The 21,923-nt window shown below is 49.3% G+C and overlaps 1 protein-coding gene across 1 annotated transcript in view; it reads right to left on the reverse strand.

The window, feature by feature from the left end:
- Nucleotides 1-1,039: 1,039 nt before the first annotated feature.
- The window catches only part of CFAP77 (cilia and flagella associated protein 77), a 932,628-nt gene continuing 911,744 nt past the window's right edge, over nt 1,040-21,923 (reverse strand). The window contains exon 6 of the mRNA XM_086924762.1: nt 1,040-1,214. Within this exon, the coding sequence (XP_086780888.1) occupies nt 1,092-1,214 (123 nt within the window). The 3' untranslated portion in view covers nt 1,040-1,091. The remainder of the gene's footprint in view (nt 1,215-21,923) is intronic.

Here is a 21,923-nt window from a genome sequence, read left to right on the forward strand (position 1 = left end):
GCGTCTCTGTCCCTGAAATTCAACACTCTCGCAATCATTGGATGAGGGGGGGGCTCCAGGCCTGGGTCTCCCCACAGGACCCTGTGTGCCCGCTCAATCGTGAAGAAATTACCCAGTCCCTTAGGCTTAAGATGATTAAGGATAATGTCTTCGAAGAACAGGTCTGGGCCAGGCCTTCAGCCTTCTTGGGAACACCAATAATGCGAACATTGTTTCACTGAGCTCTCCCTTCGTACTCATCCAGCTTCCGATTAGTTAGGTCACTAGAAGCCCTGAGGTTTCGCACCTCCTGTTGGAGCAATGCCACATCGTCTGTCAATCTGGCAGTTTTCATGTCCAGGGACTTAACTTTTTCACTTGCCTTAGTGAGGTCAGCTGGATGAGATTGACCTCGTTGGTAACCGTATCTAGTTTGTTGTCCAGCGACTCCATCTTTTGTCCGAGGGACGGCTTGACACTGTTGCCCCAGGTTTAGATTTTATAAATCTGGGGCAGTGTCAAAATCCATGGGTGTTGTGTGGGAAAATCCACTGCAATGCCCATGGAATGCCTCCTCGATGCAGAGTAAGGTGAGGCAGTGACTTGTGCTGCTTTGCCTTACTCCATACCAATGAGGCACAGCAAAGTCATGCAGGGTGGCTTTGCGTTGCCTCATAGATATGATTGAGAGGCTTGCACCGCCAGAGTGTCAAAAAAGTGCTGCTCCAGCGGCTCAGGCCTCTTGTAAATCTGCCCCCAAATTTAAAAGTGAGATATGGGAGAACAGGAGTCACTGCACGTATCACGCTCCATAGGCCCTCGTATTGGGGCCGGTGTCCCAAAGAATGAGGAAGGAGTGCCCGAAAGCATGGGGGGATGGAGGGACGGTACTCTCATGTCGTTCTCTGTCCTCACTATCTGACCACACAAAACACCTCTAGATGCCCCCAAACTACAAGAGACAGAGAATTTTGAAGTAGAGAGGGCCCTATTCACACACAACTTGAACACACACGTTTCTGCATAAGAATTGTACACAGCACCCTGGCGTACTTTTGTTATGTAAACCTTTATTTAATAGTATTTCTCTGTACCCAGTTGCCCGTGCCTCTTTATCCGATGGTGTAGATGCCCAGCCCGCGCTCGCCACCTCTGGCCACAGCCTCCACCTTTCGTGCGCTGAAGGCTCTCCTGCGGTCGCTGTTGGTCGGGAAGGTGTCAAGGTTGGCACACACCTGCAGGGGAGAGAAGACGTGACAAGGTGAGGGTCAGCGAGGAACTTGCGCAAAGTAGCCACTGTGGCATGTAGGAACAAGCCATGGACAAGGTAAACATCGCTGGTACCCCACGGCCCAAATGACAGACCACCCTACTGGATGGGCATCTGTGTACAGCGGCCTTCACCTTTTTCAATAGTATTTAAAGTTTTGTACGTGTAATGGCTTTGTTATTTTTATTTTGCACTTGTACATTGCAGTCTGCCATTTGGAACACAGTGTTTTTCTAAAGGCTATGAATGGCTTTTCCAAGACTGTTCTTTTAAGAGGTGCATTTGAAATCCCATATTATGTGAGGTAAGAAAGTGAAACGTAATTGACTTAAAAAACGCGGGCCTCATTTACAGCCATTGGTTGCAGGACAGCGCTGCGTGTCACTTTGCTGCGTTGTAGGAAGGATTTGCATCTATGAGATACAACGTATTCTTGTCCTTACATGTTGTTGGCGCACAGATGGCTGCCTTGTGCCAACGCAGGCACCCTTAAACCATGGTGCAAGGGTGCTTGCATTGGAATCAAGTTGGTTTTTGTGCAGGAAGGTGCACCTCCTTCACAAAAACAACCGTTACAACCCCCGGGGAGGCGCACAGTGTTGACGCATTCCCAGGTTTACAGATCCTTGTAAATCAGGGTCAGCATCGAAATCCATGGAGGTTGAGTGGGAACATCCGCCGCGACGCCCGTGTCTTACTCCCTGGTGGCAGCGCTTGGGGCAGCCTCACATTACTCCATATCTATGAGGTCATGCAAGGCCACCCAGGGTGGCTCGGTGGCACCTCATACATATGATTGAGAGGCCCACGCCACCGGAGCATCATCAAAAGTGATGCTCGGTGGCGCACACCTCTTGTAAATGAGGCTCCTCAAGTATATTTATGGAATAAATGGAACGGGCACTCATGTCATGTAAAAGGGTCCATTATTAAAGTCACGTTCTTCAATTAGACGTTTCTGGCGACAGCTCAGCCCCCGTGTCTGCGACTGATGCGGAGCAGAGGTGGCGATGCATTTTATAGCACCAGCTACTAGAGGTGGGTGAGCCAACAAATGAACAGGGAGAGCCGAGCCAGAGCCGAGCCAGAGCCGAGCCAAGGGGCTGGCCCCGCTGTTAGAGCTCATGCACCAACCGAGCCCTGAAAAGGTTTGTGATGGAAATCATACACCACCATCACTTAAAACATAATGAAGTCTTTTCAAAATTCAAAAAGTGAATTCCTTTAACATGTGGAAGCTTTGACATTAATACGTCACGTTATAGCAAGACAGTTGCTGGGTAAACCCTGCACGTGGCCCAGATTCTTATAGAGCAGTGGTCTTCAAACTGTTTAATGCCGCCCCCCAATCATTCGGGGCCCTACAGAATCTTTCACAATTATTCCATTCAATTTCAACTGTTTAAATATGCTTAGACATATTTAAACATTACAGGTATGTAAAAACGTTTATAAATGCAATCAAATACATGATTGCCAAACATACTGTTCAGGATAGCAAGGCCTCACAAACCTGTAAAAGTATCCTCAGTGTTTTTATCTGAAAGGGAGCAGGGCGGTTTGAGGAATATTTGTAGTCCTTCATACTCCCAGCAAGATATAAATGACAAAGGATGCTAGTGATGGCCCATTACAGAGCCGCTCACTACTGTTCATTTATTTTCATCTTAAAACAAAGCACTGCTATCATCATGAAGCTACTTTTAACCAACCAGAGCCCGGGGCCTGCCCAGGGATCAGTTAATGCCCCCCCAAGGGGTGCCCGCCCCCCAGTTTATAGGCCCCTGTTATAGAGCAACATTACAGTTTATTAAACGAAACATAATAGGTTTGTGTCCAGCTGGTATTATGAGTTCACATATTCAAAGATACCTTCATACATTATAATGAAGAAAAAGGAGTTGGTTCAATAAAATATTTACAGAGGATCACACAACTCAAGCAGGGAGGCTGCAATATTGCCAGGTTTTCTGGTTTCATTTTGTACAAATCAGACACCCTTTGTCTATCTATTTGTCTTTCCTTTTTATGTTAAGCCAATGGGCCTCATTTATGAGGCCGTGCGTCACTTTTACGCCGCCGGTGCTTCACTTTTTGTGATGCACCAGTGGTGTAAAAAATGCGCCTTGTTGCGCCACAATTACAAAATGACGCATCTAGGTAGATGCGTCACTTTGTAAACTCCTGCGCCAAATTATACCTGCGCCAGGTATAATGCATGCAAGGGGGGCGTTTTGACGCAAGAAAGGGTCATGGAAGTGACGCAGTGAAATCTATAAGATTTCACTGTGCCATTTCTTGGGCGCTAATGCGTCAAAATCTTACGCTTGCTTCATGGCAGGCGTAAGACTGACGCAGGCACTAACAACATGGGACTTGCCCATGTGAAAGTACACGATGCTGGAGTTGCGTCACTATTGTAACACACTCCAGCAATGCGTCACTTTTGCACCTACAGATACGTCAGAAATACTGACGTATCTGTAACTCCTTGCGATATGATGCGTCATATTATAAATATGACGCATCAATCATGACGCAAGGAGTGCGCACTGAGAAGAGACACATCGCTGCTTTCACGCATCCTGGGTAGAAGGAGGGAGGTAGGCAGAAGCCGCACGAAAGCTCGGCTCGTTATAAGCTGGAGATTTCTCAGAACCTCCAGCTGAGCCAGACCCAGGCTTCAGGCTCGGGCCTAACTCCAGCTTGCAGTGGTTGGCCCACCTCTACCTGCTACCAGGCATGGTTTCCTGGCACTGTGCTTCCTTTGAAGATTGTTTATCTTTGTTGACAACTCAACCACAGACTGTGACCCCAGAAACACATTTCACAGTGTCACACAGTGTCCTGAGGCAGGAGCCGGGAACCCGAGGAAACATTGTTTTAATTGCGAACCCTTGTTTAAAAATATTGTTTATTACATTTGCTTTGCTCACTGACCTCCCGCTTCTCCATTTCAGCCGATTAAGCGCTGTCGGGGGACGGGGATAGGAACGGTTTGTCACACCTTGAGCCGACTTATTGGGGGTGATTTTGGGTTGGCGGGCTAGTTGTTGTGGCAACACCTGACCATATCAGCATATAATGACCTCACCTGACCGGCCGCGCAGCCGACTCGAGCAGCGGGAGCGCCAAAGGCAAGCCCGTCTGCGCCTGTCCGCGCCAGACCGAGCCGGGAGGCGGGAAATGCTGCCCAAACTATTCCCGAGGTCACATCCCTTACGTGCTGCATGTAAACGGGGAGCCACATTGCGCGAGATAAGATATATCGCTTCCAACAAGCAGGGGTCTGCGAGTAGCTGCCACATCTTATTCCCTGCCAGGTTGGAGGGCCCAGTAACCTGCTTTCATGTAAGTTTCAGTGTATCCCGGTTGGCTCCCTTGCAAAGGAGTCCACAATAGATCCTACTCAAACCCACAACAGCCCAAACTATATCTTCTGTAATGTTAGATCCCTTGAGAAACACCCCATTGAGATTTGGGATTTGATTTCCACCTACTCCCCTGATCTATTTTTCTTAACTGAAACTTGGTTAACCCCCACTAATCATCCCGCCATTAATTTTGCAATACCTGCCGATTATAAATGTATTCATCTAGACCGAGTGGGGAAATTAGGAGGTGGCATAGGGTTTGCTTTCAAAAGTCATCTAAAAGTTCAATGGATCTCCACAATCTGTAACAGTTCAGTGGAAGTGGGAATTTTCAATGTTGCCATGTCTCATTCAGTGTCCTGGGACGGGGCATTGCTCTACCAGTCATCCGGACCCAAAACGAACTTTGTCAACTTTCTGACGGAATTCATTGCCATGCAGGTCTTGGCTTCTAGTAATTTTATTTTGCTGGGGGACTTTAACTTTCATGGAGAAGAGGTGACGAACCCAGAAGTAATGAAGCTTATTTCCAGTCTGAGCGACATTGGTCTATCACAAAGGGTGCTTGGGTCCACCCATTGGGCAGGCCATATGTTAGATCTTATCTTTACAAACTCAGAACTGTTAAGGATATATCCCCCGCTCTCCCTCACTTGGACAGATCATTGTATGATCCAATTTTCATTTATGCCCCATTCTGGGCTAACCTACATGAACACCACAAGCCATTAAAAAGTGGAAGGAACAGGCCCTGGAAAAAACTAACCCTGGAAGCCTTTAATGAGATATTTCCTCAATTCAAGTCGGATCCTGGCCAACATTGCCAGGACCCCTCGGCCATGCTGGCTAGTTTTAACTCTGCCTTTGCAAAGCAACCCAGTTACTCAGCTGCCTTCTGCTCCCTGGTATTCTGGCGATCTAAAAATCAAAAATTCATTATGCAAAGCTTTAGAGAGAGGTGTACAAAAAATTCTCTGGATAAACTAGCTTATAAATCAGCTTTATCCCACTACCATCAATCAATTAAAACGGCCAGATGTTTATATCTTTGTAACCAAATTGAACAATCGGGAAACTCTTCTAAAGCATTATTTAACATTGTTAAGGATTTCTCCTCCCCTCCAGCTTGTAAACAGTCACCACCAGAATCCCAACCACTATGTGACTCAATAGCGCACTTTTTCCCAGAAAACATTTCTACGATCTATGCAAATTTTCCTGTCACAAGCGTTAACAACTCCGGACTTACTATGAATCTAGACGATTCTCTTACATCTATCTCCTGTCACCTCAATCAGTTTGAGACCATTTCGCTTGAGGATACAAGCAATTTATAGTTGGCAGCGAAATCAGGTTCACAGGCTGACTTATGCTCCCCCAGCATTATGGCCCTCCTCTCCCCAACCTGTGCTTCTGCAATACAAACAATTCTTAACACTTCTATTTTGACTGGTCTTATCCCGGCTACCTGGAAGGAAGCCTACGTTCGTCCCATCCTAAAGAAACCATCTGCAGATCCCCAGGTGCTCAGTAACTACAGCCAATATCCTTGCTGCCCTTGCTCGGTAAAACGCTGGAAACAGTAATAAATAAACAACTTAGTCAGTATTTAGAACTTAACAACATTCTCGACCCTTCACAGTCGGGCTTTCGCCCGGGCTTTAGCACAGAGATGGCCATACTGGCTGTCACCGATTCATTGAACTAACTCTTGATGCCGGAGGATCCATAATACTGATCCTCTTGGACCTCTCCGCAGCATTCGATACTATCTCTCATCGACTGTTGACGGAGAGATTGCATGAGTGTGGTATCAGGGGTGTGGCCCTGCAGTGGCTGAGGAACTTCCTAACCGACAGATGGCAAGCCACTATTCTGGGTCCTTTCACATCTCAAAAATGTTTGTTGGACAAGCGTGTACCCCAGGGCTCGTGTCTAAGCCACACGGTTTTTAACGTGTATATGGCTCCTCTAGCCAAGATTGTTCAACCATTCGGCTTTGAGATAGTCTCTATGCTGATGATACACAGCTGCTATTTCCAATCGGTTCCAATCCCACCGATGACAAATTACGTTTCTCAGGGGGAATGTTAGAAATCTCGGATTGGATGATGGAGCGTTGCCTCCAACTAAATCCGTAAAAAACGGAGCATATGCTCCATGGTAGAGCCGCTCAATCCTGGTCGGCTGACTGGTGGCCCTCCCAGCTGGGAGAGGCCCCTAACACCACCTCCTCAGTAAAAAGTTTAGGAATACAACTGGATCATAAAATCACTATGAAAGATAACATCAAGAATATTTCTGGGGCATGCTATTACAGCCTTCGTCCCCTACGTAGAATTCTTCCCTACATGCCACTAGAAGACCGCAGAACAGTAGTCCAGGCGATGGCCATGAGTCGGCTTGACTATGGGAACGCGCTGTTGGCGGAAGGAGGTGAGACTACGTTAACTAAACTACAAGTGATCCAAAACACTGCAGCAAGGATGGTTTTAAACCGCCCCCAGGATCCCCATCTCTTCCCCTACTTAGAGAACTGCACTGGCTCCCAGTGCAAAAAGATCTTTTTTTAAGATCTGTTGTCTCTCTTTTAAATCACTCAAGGGGTGGGGCCCTCGTTATCTGCAAAAAAACCTTTTCAAGCAGATGTCCGGACGTAATCTAAGATCTAACTCATTGGCCCTTTCGAAGGTCCCGCATATTCGCTTAACTCGCACAGGCGGTAGAGCATTTTCATACATTGCTCCGAAATACTGCAACTCGCTACTAGAGGCTTTGCCCAAATCCACCTCCTACTTGGTTTTTAGAAAACAACTAAAAACGTTCCTGTTTTAACCCTGTTCCCGCTCGAGTAATTTTCATCCGTTTCATGTTATCCCCTAGGAAAGCGCTGAGATGCCCCCGGGTGAGTCACGCGCTATATAAGAGCTCATAACATAACATAACATAACACTTGGGGGAGTAATTTCTACCTTCGCAGACGTCACACAACAATGTCTGGATGCGACAACATTCAGGCGTGTCACACCCAGGCCCTGATATCCGCAGCCACAGAGGAAGGAGATGGGCAGGTACCAGGCAGGAAGTACAGAGGTCCCAGTGGTGGACGTCTCTGTTTGAAGTGTTCCTGGCTGGTGGTGTCCGGTCAGGTCGAGCAGCAGCTAAACCACTACTTCTTTCATCCCCATTGAATAATCTTGGCGCGTTGGTTGGTGGCAGTGTGATTTGATTTTTTGGGGTACAGCTTTTTTCTGAATCCCTGGAGTTGATTTCTGCCACCCCCTTGTGAAGTGCAGTGTGGTCACCCGACAACAGAACCTTTATTCTTGTACTGCATATGCATGTGTTTGTACCCGTGCACGAGTGTGAACATGCATGGGTGTGGGTGTGATCTTCAATAAACTCTAGCATGCCCGAGCTCCCTACTTGTAACGATGGTCACCTTCCTCATCCGTCTTCCTTGTCCCGGTCCTTATATAATGATAATTATGTTTCCCTGGCATAGGGTGGGCAACAGTTAGGAGAGTTTTGGCCATTCGGCTTTACGCTTGTAACGTGGGGTTCTGACCAAATTCTGCCGACCGCTGTGTGGAGGACTTTTTCTTGCATGCAGCTCACCAATTGTAAGTTCACGAGCTAGAAGTGGCATCCCCATGCGTGCTTTTCAGATGCTAGGAGGCCTCCTGGTGAGATTTTCCCAAAGCGGGCGGTCGCGATCGTTTGCGGAGAGAAAGCTGCAGCTCGAGTAGAAAATATACTTGAGCAGCAGCAAACCAACTCGAGGTGCAGGGCCCTGTGGCGCACCATGTCGTGCTGTTTGCACTCATTTTTCCCTACGTACCAAGCACCCGGTGCTAAAAATCAGCTCAAGCAGCACGAAGTGCCAATTGCCGCTTGTAATCGGAACTCCGCGGTATCTTGTGAAGTTTTCATGTAACTCAGCAGAATTCAGTGGAATGAAACTTCGCTAGTTCCACCCATTCTAATTTGAACCACATAAACGAAGTAAACAAGTGCCTCTCCTAACATGGCAGACACAGGACTTCCTGATATGTGTGGAACCACAATGGCTGATTTTAGCAGGGCGTCGGTCCCGCAACACTTCCAGATATCACGGCTCGTTGCTAAGCACTTTTTTAATCACAAGCATTTGGGTTTTGCTGCTCTTGTAGTAGGAGGGTATGATGGAGGGAACACATGTGTCTAAGGGAAAGGATGTTCCACAAGCGAGGCCTGGAGGAGAAGTGACCCCAGTATCTGTGGATCCTAGGCCTGATATGGAGCTGCTGATAAGAATTATAAATAAGGTGGTGGAGGCATCCGTTTCACAGCTCAGGAGTGCCAACCTTCACCAACGTGCCTAGGGTATCTGCCTCTCAAGGTATGGACTCGGACCATTCTGGAGACGACAGAGAGCAGCGGAGCAGATATGGTCAATGGTCAGAATTGAAGGACTTGATTTCTCACCTCTGTGAGAATCTGTCATTCTCTGAGGTGCCCTCCACAGGTGTAAGAGGATGAGTTATCTGCCAATATAGAAAAAGGAACCAGCCTCTTTGCCTCTGCAGAAGGCCATGAAGGGTTAATGAACCAGGGGATGGGTAGATGTGGAAAAGACCAGCTTCCCTGGATTTCTTGCCAGGAGATATGCCGTTGAGAATTTTCCAGTAAACTTTCCAGCAGCAGTCAAGGTGGACTCACTGATGGCCCGTCTAGCATCAAGAGGCGCCATTGTATCGGAGGAAGCCGCACCCTCTGACCCAATGGATGAGAAGATTGGGGGAACATTTAAAAGGGCATATTCAGGTTCAATCAATCAATACATTCTTTATTCGGTCAAAGTTGGCCATAAAAGCACATAAAGCAATAAAACATCCACAAATCATCCCATATCTTAATTACACAATTTGGATTGTAATTTTGCCCGCAGATTGTCATGTACACGTCAGTCACTGCTCCATGATTTCCATGCCTTGGTAGAGGCATTACAGCTGCATGACCATTGCACACCTAGATTGTCCCTGATGGAGCAACAGGTTAGACTTCTAGCTGAGGTTTCATGTGACTCCTTGTCCACTGCTGCTGCGGCCCCAGGTGTGGCCATCGAGGCTAGACATCACATCTGGATGCGTTCATGGAAAGCGGAAAATCCACAGAAATCCTTGGTTCTCGCCTTGCTTTAATGGAGTCAAGTTGTTTGCTCCACAGCTGGAGGAATTAGTGAAGAAATCTGTCAAGGATCGGAAACCACTAACTTCAGTGTATCCTCCTTCAAGAGGAAGAGGATTTGGTCTTCGATGAGTCTTTAGTGAGGGTTTATCTTCAAGAGGTTCCAACCAGCCCATCGTGGCAGAGGATGAGAGTGTGGTGGTCCCTTGGCAGGAAGATCTCAGCAGCACCAGTTTCAGTGGTGGCTCGACTACTCACATCTGAACGGGAGGTTTGATGGTGTCCTCCTCTTCTAACTAACGATAGATGCGAGCAGTCTGGACTGGGGTGCGACAACGGGAGACCACGCTGTTCAGGGACCATGGCCAACTACAGAGCACAACTCCTCTTTGGCTCAGAAAGTGTTGGGGGCAGCTGAAAAGATCCTGCGATTCTTCTACCCGTTTCTCAGTGATCGAGTGGTTCAAATACAAACAGGTTACAAGATAGTAAGTAAGTAACTTGGGAAGCACCAGAGTTCCCTGTTTAGCTCACTAATGATACAATTTGGGATTTGGGTGGAAGGGAATATTCTCTCATTGACAGCAATTTATGTTCCAGGGAAGAGAATGGAAAAGCAGCCTTTGAGTCCTCTGAGCCTCCTGCCTTTGAGTCCTTTGAGTCCTCTGAGCCTCCTGCCTTTTAGTCCTGAGCCTCCAGCCTTTGAGTCCTCTGAGCCTCCAGCATTTGAGTCCTTTGAGTCCTCTGAGCCTCCAGCCTTTGAGTCCTCTGAGCCTCCTGCCTTTGAGTCCTCTGAGCCTCCAGCCTTTGAGTCCTCTGAGCCTTCAGCCTTTGAGTCCTCTGAGCCTCCAGCCTTTGAGTCCTCTGAGCCTCCAGCCTTTGAGTCCTCTGAGCCTCCAGCCTTTGAGTCCTCTGAGCCTCCAGCCTTTGAGCCTCTGAGCCTCCAGCCTTTGAGTCCTCTGAGCCTCCAGCCTTTGAGCCTCCAGCCTTTGAGTCCTCTGAGCCTCCAGCCTTTGAGTCCTCTGAGCCTCCAGCCTTTGATTCCTCTGAACCTCCAGCCTTTGAGTCCTATGAGCCTCCAGCCTTTGAGTCCTCTGAGCCTCCAGCCTTTGAGTCCTCTGAGCCTCCAGCCTTTGAGTCCTCTGAGCCTCCAGCCTTTGAGTCCTTTGAGTCCTCTGAGCCTTCAGCCTTTGAGTCATCTGAGCCTCCAGCCTTTGAGTCCTCTGAGCCTCCAGCCTTTGAGTCCTCTGAGCCTCCAGCCTTTGAGTCCTTTGAGTCCTCTGAGCCTCCTGCCTTTTAGTCCTGAGCCTCCAGCCTTTGAGTCCTCTGAGCCTCCAGCCTTTGAGTCCTCTGAGCCGTCAGCCTTTGAGTCCTCTGAGCCTCCAGCTTTTGAGTCCTCTGAGCCTCCAGCCTTTGATTCCTCTGAACCTCCAGCCTTTGAGTCCTATGAGCCTCCAGCCTTTGAGTCCTCTGAGCCTCCAGCCTTTGAGTCCCCTGAGCCTCCAGCCTTTGAGTCCTCTGAGCCTCCAGCCTTTGAGTGCTTTGAGTCCTCTGAGCCTCCAGCCTTTGAGTCCTCTGAGCCTCCAGCCTTTGAGTCCCCTGACCCTCCAGCCTTTGAGTCATTTGAGCCTCCAGCCTTTGAGTCCTTTGAGTCCTCTGAGCCTCCAGCCTCTGAGTTCTCTGAGCCTCCAGCCTTTGAGTCCCCTGAGCATCCAGCCTTTGGGTCCTCTGAGCCTCCAGCCTTTGAGTCCTCTGAGCCTCCAGCCTTTGAGTCATCTGAGCCTCCAGCCTTTGAGTGCCCCTGAGCCTCCAGCCTTTGAGTCCTCTGAGCCTCCAGCCTTTGAGCCCTCTGAGCCTCCAGCATTTGAGTCCCCTACCCCTCCAGCCTTTGAGTCCTCTGAGCCTCCAGCCTTTGAGTCCTCTGAGCCTCCAGCCTTTGAGTTCTCTGAGCCTCTAGCCTTTGAGTCCTCTGAGCCTCCAGCCTTTGAGTCCTTTGAGTCCTCTGAGCCTCCTGCCTTTTAGTCCTGAGCCTCCAGCATTTGAGTCCTCTGAGCCTCCAGCCTTTGAGTCCTTTGAGCCTCCAGCCTTTGAGCCCTCTGAGCCTCCAGCATTTGAGTCCCCTACCCCTCCAGCCTTTGAGTCCTCTGAGCCTCCAGCCTTTGAGTCCTCTGAGCCTCCAGCCTTTGAGTTCTCTGAGCCTCTAGCCTTTGAGTCCTCTGAGCCTCCAGCCTTTGAGTCCTTTGAGTCCTCTGAGCCTCCAGCCTTTGAGTCATCTGAGCCTCCAGCCTTTGAGCCCTCTGAGCCTCCAGCCTTTGTGTCCTTTGAGTCATCTGAGCCTCCAGCCTTTGAGTCCTCTGAGCCTCCAGCCTTTGAGTCCTCTGAGCCTCCAGCATTTGAGTCCTCTGAGCCTCCAGCATTTGAGTCCTCTGAGCCTCCAGCCTTTGAGTCCTTCTAGCCTCCAGCCGGTGAGCCCTCTGAGCCTCCAGCCTTTGAGTCCCCTGCCCCTCCAGCCTTTGAGTCCTTTGAGCCTCCAGCCATTGAGGCCTTTGAGTCCTCTGACCCTCCAGCCTTTGAGTCCTCTGAGCCTCCAGCCTTTGAGTCCCCTGACCCTCCAGCCCTTGAGTCCTCTGAGCCTCCAGCCGTTATGTCCTTTGAGTCCTCTGAGCCTCCAGCCTTTGAGTCCTCTGAGCCTCCAGCCTTTGAGTCCTCTGAGCCTCCAGCCTTTGAGCCCTCTAAGCCTCCAGCCTTTGAGTCCTCTGAGCCTCCAGCCTTTGAGTCCTCTGAGCCTCCAGCCTTTGAGCCCTCTGACCCTCCAGCCTTTGAGTCCTCTGAGCCTCCAGCCTTTGAGCCCTCTGAGCCTCCAGCCTTTGAGTCATCTGAGCCTCCAGCCTTTGAGTCCTCTGAGCCTCCGGCCTTTGAGTCCTCTGAGCCTCAAGCCTTTGAGCCTCCGGCCTTTGAGTCCTCTGAGCCTCCAGCCTTTGAGTCATCTGAGCCTCCAGCCTTTGAGTCCTTTGAGACTCCAGCCTTTGAGTCCTTTGAGTCCTCTGAGCCTCCAGCCTTTGAGTCCTCTGAGCCTCCAGCCTTTGATTCCTCTGAGCCTCCAGCCTTTGAGTCCTCTGAGCCTCCAGCCTTTGAGTCCCCTAAGCCTCCAACCTTTGAGTCCTCTGAGCCTCCAGCCTTTGAGTCATTTGAGCCTCCAGCCTTTGAGTCCTCTGAGCCTCCAGCCTTTGAGTCCTCTGAGCCTCCAGCCTTTGAGCCTCCAGCCTTTGAGTCCATTAAGTCCTCTGAGCCTCCAGCCTTTGAGTCCTCTGAGCCTCCAGCCTTTGAGTCCTCTGAACCTCCAGCCTTTGAGTCCTTTCAGTCCTCTGAGCCTCCAGCCTTTGAGTCCTTTCAGTCCTCTGAGCCTCCAGCCTTTGAGTCCTCTGAGTCTCCAGCCTTTGAGTCCTCTGAGCCTCCAGCCTTTGAGCCTCCATCCTTTGAGTCCTCTGAGCCTCCAGTCTTTGAGTCCTCTGAGCCTCCAGCCTTTGAGTCCTTTGAGTCCTCTGAGCCTCCTGCCTTTGAGTCCTCTGAGCCTCCTGCCTTTGAGTCCTCTGAGCCTCCAGCCTTTGAGTCCTCTGAGCCTCCAGCCTTTGAGTCCTTTGAGTCCTCTGAGCCTCCTGCCTTTTAGTCCTGAGCCTCCAGCCTTTGAGTCCTCTGAGCCTCCAGCCTTTGAGTCCTCTGAGCCTCCAGCCTTTGAGCCCTCTGAGCCTCCAGCCATTGAGTCCTCTGAGCCTCTAGCCTTTGAGTCCTCTGAGCCTCCCACGGTTCCAGACAAGCCTATTCCTCGTCTCGCTAGAATTCTGGAGATTGAGAGGCGGAGAATACACTTTGTGGGCTGTTTCTCTGTTAATGTGGTTTTCATGCAAAATTATAGCAAACAGAGCAATTAAAGGTGTATAAATGGCACTGGAAGAATGTCTGTGCTTGGTGCAGTGCTAGAAATGTAGTCCCATTCATATGTGAAGGGGAACGTTTTAGAAGTCCAGAGGAATGGTTGTTTTGGGGGCTGGCTGTCTCTACGTTATACAGACAAGGCTATCAAACGACCCTCTGTGGCCTCATTTGATTTTTTTAGATCAGTGATACTCAAAGTACGACCCAGGGGGCGCTTGCGGCCCTCTTGACCTTTACGTACGTCCCCCCCCCCCCCCGGTGAACAGCAGCACAGGCTGCAGTTTAGTTGCTGAGCACTAATATTCAGAATAAAATGTTAATTAAATGGGCAAGCATTTATTAACGGGCAAATAATTGCGCGTCTGTTTATTTAATATTTGTTTAGACCTCCTTACACAATCCCTGACCCACCCAGACCCCCTCCCGCCACCCTGCTGGCATCAGTGCAGCCCTTGGTCACACCACAGACCGTACTTTATGGCCGCCGACAAATGTTTGTGAGTACCACTGCATTAGACCCTCTTATTTCCGGTAACCAGTCATTTGTTCACCAGTCCCTGGGGAGTTGCATCTGGTCTTGACTGTGCTTCAGGTATCACGCTTTGAACCACTCTCGCGGATTTCTTTGAAATGCTTGACCCTGAAAGTATTTACCTGGTGCCAATTACGTCTTGTCGAAGATTGGGGGAGACTCGAGCACTTCATTGTCATGAACACTTTATTAGGTTCTTCCAGGACAAGGAAGTGGACCAGATACTTTTTTTATCGAAGATTTCTTCATCTTTTCATCTTTCCCAGAGTTTAATACTCCCTGCTTTTTAGGTCTCGCCTAGCGCTGCAGTGCATGTGCGCTGCAGCAGCGCGCATGCGCTGCCCACTCTGTGAGGCACGTTGTAGATGGGTATGTTTTAGAAGTGGAGTGGAAGCCCCGCCCATCTTTTTCATTGGCTGGCGCCATCGTCCATTGTAAATGCTGGCTTATGATTGATAATGAGGCTTCTTAATCCTGCCTTGTTACCTCCCTGTCTCCTTTTGTGACCGTCCATCAGGACTGGATCTTTTAAGTGCATCGTTACACTGTCTCCTTCATTAGTATGAAAGCTTCCTCCTTTTTTATTTCTTCTGTTATTGTCTTTTGTTTATCAGTATGGCGTTAATCATGGGCTGCCATGCACATATCTTTAATAGGCACGGGCGCCACTCTATATGTTTTAGTAGCACGACGCCCGCTTTCGCATTTCTTTACCAAAGGTAAAGCCACAGGAAGGAGCACGGCAGCCATATTCAGCTTTTAGTGGGGAAGCAGCCAAAGAGTTGCGTGACCCTGGCTGAAGGAGACTGCTATCCCAGGCCACTGCGGCTGTGGTTACTTATTTGTGCTGCTTCAGGGACTGGGCGGCAGCAGCAGGGATAAGCAGCGGCAATGCCTGGCCAGCCCTGAAATGGCAATTGCTGGACTGGGGATCCCTGGCCCAAAATAGAGATTTATGCCAGCGGTTGCGAGGTGGGTGCTTAAATTTAGTTCATGGGGCTGCAGTGAGGGCTGTTTTGATACCCTTCAGCTCCTGCTGCTACAAACAAGTTGCCTGTGTCATCCGACTGGCCTGTCTCACAGTGCAATTACATCTCACAAATATGTAGTGTATACATGCCACCCATAACACTACTTCTTTTTTAGTACATTGTTGGTGCCCCCTCGGAGTCACATGGACATGCGTTTTTCCTGGTTTTATAAATGGAGCAGGAACACACAATCACATTCGTTTTGTGGGCACCGGGAAAATAAGTGGTGTGCCCAAAATGTCGAGCTGGCACGTCACAACCAATAACTCTATTGTAGTCAATATATGTGTGTTCACGTTCATGAGACAGTGCTAGGAACATCAGGTAGGTCCATGGTGGGGCTCTGGTAAGAAACGAAAGCACTCTTACTTCTGTCATAGATCAGTTTGAGGTCATCTGAACTTCTACAGAAAAAAGGCTTTATGCTAATTATCTAATGCACAGGGAGCCAACACATCCTCAATCATGAAGCGCCTAGAAGTAGTTCAATGTGTGGTGCTGCAATATATCGATACAAAAGGTGATAAACTTTTAGTATGCTTGTCTGCATTGGTATCTTCACCTATGTTAGGAGGCCAAATAAAAGATTGTGAGCACTGCGCTATACAAACACACAGTGACTTAAGAGCACTTGAAAGTGTCTGCATATGCACTAATCCAGTCATTCCCTCGCTCTTTCATTCACTAGCTCCTCACTCACTCACCAATTGGCTCAACCATTAACACACCCAGTGGCTCAATCATCACGTCATTCCCCTGGTCATCTTTTTGTTTACTCTCCACTTTTTGATTTGGTTGGGTTTGGTTGGACAGCAATTTCTATGCCTAAAGCATGTTACATTAGTCCACGTATGGGCTAATTTGATGCGATTCTAATTAAAGTGACTTTTCCTTGATGTTGGTCCTCACTTTTATCCCTCCCGTCCCAGTCCCTTCGGCCTATTTTGGACTCCACTTGGTACAATAAACTCCTCGGACCATTTAGGTCAGGTGATAGTTTTGCTCAGAAGGGTAAGCGCCTGCTGCAGTGATCCATGTGTAATCCTCACATATCAGAATTATGTCTTTTCGGTTTTATCACACCTGATACATACCAAGGGTAATAAAAACTGCATCCGACAGATAACGCGTGGAAGCCCAAATCTGCACATTTTTATGGGGAAAAGGTCCCGTAAATACCATTACAAGTGAAGTTTAGTGCAGCAAACACTGGAATCGATGTTCTGCCCCATTCGAGGGGCAACACCGGTAATAGCGATAATTATGAAGTCCATCATCCTCTTGTGTGTCATAATGATCGGACATATAACTGGCTCCTCAGTGGGTCAGGCTGAGACAGACTACAGGCATGGACACCAAAAAAAGAGCCCCCATTACTGAATAAGATAGATAATATGCATTTGCAATGCAATTGGTCTAACATTACTGATAGTTTGAGGTATTGGCGTTGCAAATAAAAATGCAAAGCAATAGCTCATACTTTCAGTAATGCAAGACCTAGGGCATTGCAAATGATTGCATAGTGTGCTAGGAACCATTTTGCATGTCTCAGTGCAGTACCACAAGCTGCTCCTAGAGCTTCCTAGTGAGCAAGGCACCAGCACTGCATGTCTCAGTGCAGTACTGCAAGCTGCCCCTAGAGCTCCCTAGTGAGCAAGGCACCAGCATTGCATGTCTAGGTGCAGTACCGCAAGTGGTTCCTAGAGGTCCCTAGTGAGCAAGACACCAGCACTGCATGTCTCAGTGCAGTACCGCAAGCTGCCCCTAGAGCTCCCTAGTGAGCAAGGCACCAGCACTGCATGTCTTGGTGCAGTACCGCAAGTGGTTCCTAGAGGTCCCTAGTGAGCAAGGCACCAGCACTGCATGTCTAGGTGCAGTACCACAAGCTGTTCCTAGTGGTCCCTAGATCTACCTAGTGAGCAATGCACCAGCACTGCTTGTCTAGGTGCAGTACCGCACGCTGCTCCTAAAGCTCTCTATTGAGCAAGGCACCAGCACTGTTTGTCTAGGTGCAGTACCGCACACTGCTCCTAGAGGTCTCTAGTAAGCAAGGCACCAGCACTGCTTGTCTAGGTGCAGTACCGCAAGATGTTCCTAGTTGTCCCTAGTGAGCAAGGCACCAGCACTGCTTGTATAGGTGCAGTACCGCAAGCTGTTCCTAGTGGTCCCTAGTAAGCAAGGCACCAGCACTGCTTGTCTAGGCGCAGTACTGCAAGCTGCTCCTAGAGGTCCCTAGGGAGCATCATAAACTTTGAAGATATGGTAAATCCAACTTACCTATAATGCATTGCATGCAAGACAGTACCACAGTACATTCAATATATACAATTAGTAGCTTTGAAATGTGACAAAATAATTGATAGAAGGTCTAATATAGATGTGTAGGTGCAGTACTGCAAGCTGCGCCTAGAGCTCCCTAGTGAGCATCAAACCTTTGGTCACATATGGTACTCCCCTAATGCATTCCATGAAAGACAGTACCATGAGTACATTCAAATAGCTATGTCCATATATACAATTAATAGCTTTGAAATGTGACAAAACAACTATTATATTAATTCCAGATTAGGTTGTACTCTATGTAGAGATGTTGAGGAGAAATTTATAGGAGGTATCATATAAATGTGAGCTGTGTAGGCGCAGTAACGCAAGCTGCGCCTAGAGGTCCCTAGTGAGCATCACGAACTTTGAAGATATGGTAAATCCATCCTGGCATTTCACCGTGGACAAGGTCACCGAGCAGGTCAATGGCAGAGTGCTGGTCATGGACAGCTCGTGTGCCGGTGAGCCCGTTGGGCTCATCAATGTCTATGCCCACTAGAGAAAAATGAGCGACTCAAGACGTTCAGGGTGCTCAGAATGCAACTCGTGACCTCCAGAACCATTCTAATGGGTGGGGATTTCAACTGCATAGTAGAGTTGGATGGAAGCACCAGATTAGGCTTTGCAGGGGTGGATGTGACGTCCAGGCTGTTGGTGGAGATGGTTGCTGAGGCCTCCCTCCAGGATGTCATTGGGAGCATTGGACCGAATGTCAGGAAATTTTCCTGGAGTAGGCCGGACGGATCTGTGCATTCACAGATCGACTTCCTATTCACCTCCCCAGCGGTAAAGCCTGGGTGAAGCTCCATGGTCGCCGTCCATTTCTCTCTGACCACAGAGCAGTCAGTTTTGAGGGGGAACTTACAGGGAAGTTCCCCACTGGCCCAGGATCGTGGAAGCTGAACTGCTCGTTGCTGGAAAAATGGGATTTAGTGGTGAACCTCAGAACCATGTATGTAGAGTGGAGGAACATGAAGGGCTTCTTTCACTCCACTACTGAGTGGTGAGAATGGGTGAAGGACAGGTTCCGGAGCTTCTTCCAGGATGCAAGCAGAGCTGCTGCATGGAAAAGAAGAGGGCGTTCAGGAAGCTGCAGAGTTCAGGGGATGGGACATGGATGGTTACTTGGAGGAAACCCGAAAAGGGTTCACTGACCACTTTTGGGAGGAATCCACGAAAATCATCTTCCGGACCAGAACCGAGAACCTCAAAGACGAGAAATGCAACCCTTGCTTCTTTAAGAAACTTCACTAAGCCCACACACCGCTGGTAGAGCTTTGGGACTTGGATGGAAACCTCCAACGTGAGATGGAGGAAGTCATGAAAGTCATAACCAACTTTTATGGCGAACTCTACTTACTGAAGATGTCGGAGAGAACCCAGGCACATAGTTTCCTGGAGGCCATGTCAAAGACACTGGGTCCAGAAGAGAGAGAGGGCCTGAACATGCTCTTCACCCTAGAAGAGCTGTACTTGGCCGCCATGACCTCCAAGAGAAGCAAGACACCTAGGAATGATGGTCTCCCAGTGGAACTTTATGTCAAACTGTGGGACCTGGTCAGGGTGAAGTTGCTAGACCTCTAAGAGGAAATGGTGGGCAAGGGCAGCATGCAATCCCTGCGATAGGGTATGATAAAACTCTTGTACAAACAGAAGGGAGAGAGAGAAGACCTTAAGAACTGGATGCCCATCTCTCTCCTCAATGTGGGCTATAATCTGGCGTAGGTGATGGCCAACCGCCCAAAGAAAGTGATAGCGAAGTTAGTTCACCCTGAGTACTCATGTGGGATTGGTTACAAAAAGGGTGGAAGTCCTTTGTTTCAGGGGAAGGCGAAATCACCACTCACCAAGGGGAGTGGTAGGTCCAGCCACAGTGTTCGCCCAACGTATCAGTATCAAACAAAGATTCTGGGCTGTTCCTAGTAAAAAGGAGTGTTAGGTTCGCTCAGTTGTTTGGATTTCGTAGGAACTAAGTGGAGTCCTACGGATGGGCATCCATTTTGTTGGATGTAATGGCCTCACACACCCTTGCAGGTGTCATCGGCAGTGCTCCTCATTGGGTCGGCAGTGCAATACCCAACGGGCGACACCTCTAAGAGGAGCTCTTTGGCGGAGATCTTCTATCCAACTGCCGTATGGGTGAAGTGCGAGTATGGGGTCAAGGTGATGTGGACGTTGCAGTGAGTTAAAATGAGGCTAATGGTGCCAAGATCAGGTTTATTCTGGGGGTCCCTTGCTTCAATTAAAAGAGAACTAGACTGTACTCGAAGGGAGGTTATGTTCCCTTGTGCGAGACTAGGCTAGTGTGTGCAGGACTGGGTCGACATGTTTCTCGCAATTGTACACTGACTAGCGATTCATCAGGACCAATGTCGGAATAAAATTTATTATGGAAACTGTCTACAAAGTATATTTTCCTACGTATCAGGTATTAAATACTGATTCTCAAATGGAAAATGAAGGTGTACCTGTGTTGCGCTGTATCTGCCTAAACTATCTGGTCAGTGGTGAGCTACAGCAACAGCACCCGGCGGGTAGTACATCGGGTTACAACCTCTGTATATTCAGGTTGAAAAGTCCCGTGCCTTCGTGGATAGACCTACCCCTCTCCGCCGGGTCCGGGAGGTAATGTGGGATACCAAGTCGGCAAATCGCGGACAGTCTGGCCTTGGTCCGGGACACAATCGAGTATGTCAAGGGCGGCAAGGTCCCGACAGCCTTGGTCAGCCTGGATCAGGAAAAGGGGTTCGACTGCGTTTAACATGAGTTTATGGACCAGACACTCAGAGCACTTGGACTGCGGGACTTCTTCTGTGAGGTGGTCACCACAATGCATAGAGACATCTCCAGCACCGCGTTGGTAAATGGCTGGAGAACCAAACCCTACCCCGTCCTGTCGGGGTGAGGCAGGGCTGCCCGTTTTCCCCCCTCTGGTTCATCTGTGTGATTGAGCTCCTCGCCGAATGCATCTGGCAGAACAAGAACATCAGAAGAGTGAAGGCACCAGGAAGCAGGTGAAGTGAAGTGCTCCCTCTACATGGACGGCGTCTCGGTCTTCTGTGCGGACGGACCATCTGTGAGAGAGCTGGAGAGGACCTGCATCGAGTTTGGGAAAGCGTCAGGAGCAAAGATCAACAACACCAAGTCGGAAACCCTACTCTACAGACACTGGACCCCCACCAAGACGCTCTGCCATTCTCCATCAAGCAGGACTTCCTGAAGATTCTTGGAATCTGGTTCGGCAGAGAAGGTGCAGCGGAGAAGACATGGGCAGAGAGACTGGCAAAGACGAGGCGGCAGCTGGGACTCTGGAGCCGCCAGAAGCTGATGATTGAAGGGAAGTGTTTGGCCCTGCAGAACAAGACCCTGCCAGTGCTCCAGTACGTTGCTTAAGTGTGGCCTGTGCAGACCCGAACAGCCAAGACCATCACGAGAATGATCTTCTGCTTCATCTAGAGCTCAAAGATGGACAGAGTGAAGAGGGTGGTGATGTTCAAGACTCATGACAAGGGAGTGCCAGACAGCGCCAGCATCCTGATGGGAAGCTTCATGAGCCACTGCGTGAGGAACACCCTGAGGACTGCAAATGAGAGCCATGTGAGCTTTCTGATGGCACGCTTCTTCCTGTTGCCAATGCGGAGGCGCCTTGGATGGGCAGAGTGGGTGAGCGATATCCCGTACAACTGGGAAAGCCTGTGGTTCTACGAAGAAGTGGAGAAATTCGTTGAGGAGTTTGGGTTGGAGGCTGCCGCCCCCGCCACATGGACCACAAAGCTTGTCCAATGCCAGATACGAGCAAAGGACATAAGCGAACCAATCTGCGCCCTCCCCTCTGCCACAGGGAAACGTCGCATCCAAGAGCCTAACGAACCAGCACAAAGACATCGCCTGGATGGCCATCCAATGAGGACTTCCCGTGACAGCCTTCATGCATGCAAGAGGACTCAGCAGATACAGGTCCTGCCCGAGAGGGTGCACAAGACGACATACCATCTCTTCTGGAAATGCATGTACGCACAGGACCTGCTGAAGGCCCTTGGCAGGGAGCTTAGGGGCTGAATACCTACTTCATGCATCACCGCAGACTGTGATGTATGGTTTGTTCCCAGGGACACATGCACAAGGTGACCTCCAAGGCTGCTGGAGGCTCCTGTGGTCTTTTAAAGATGTTCTTCTATTTTTCAGAAACCGCCTGGTAGTAATGAAGAAGGAGACATCGATCCTGGTGTGCTGCAAGATGATCCACAGTCTCCTGCGTGACTATGCTGCACTGGACAGATCAGATGAAGACGACAACTGAGGACCCAAAGGGT

The sequence above is a fragment of the Lissotriton vulgaris genome, chromosome 5 (genome assembly GCF_964263255.1).
Source record: "Lissotriton vulgaris chromosome 5, aLisVul1.2, whole genome shotgun sequence".
In the NCBI taxonomy this organism is placed as follows: domain Eukaryota; kingdom Metazoa; phylum Chordata; class Amphibia; order Caudata; family Salamandridae; genus Lissotriton; species Lissotriton vulgaris.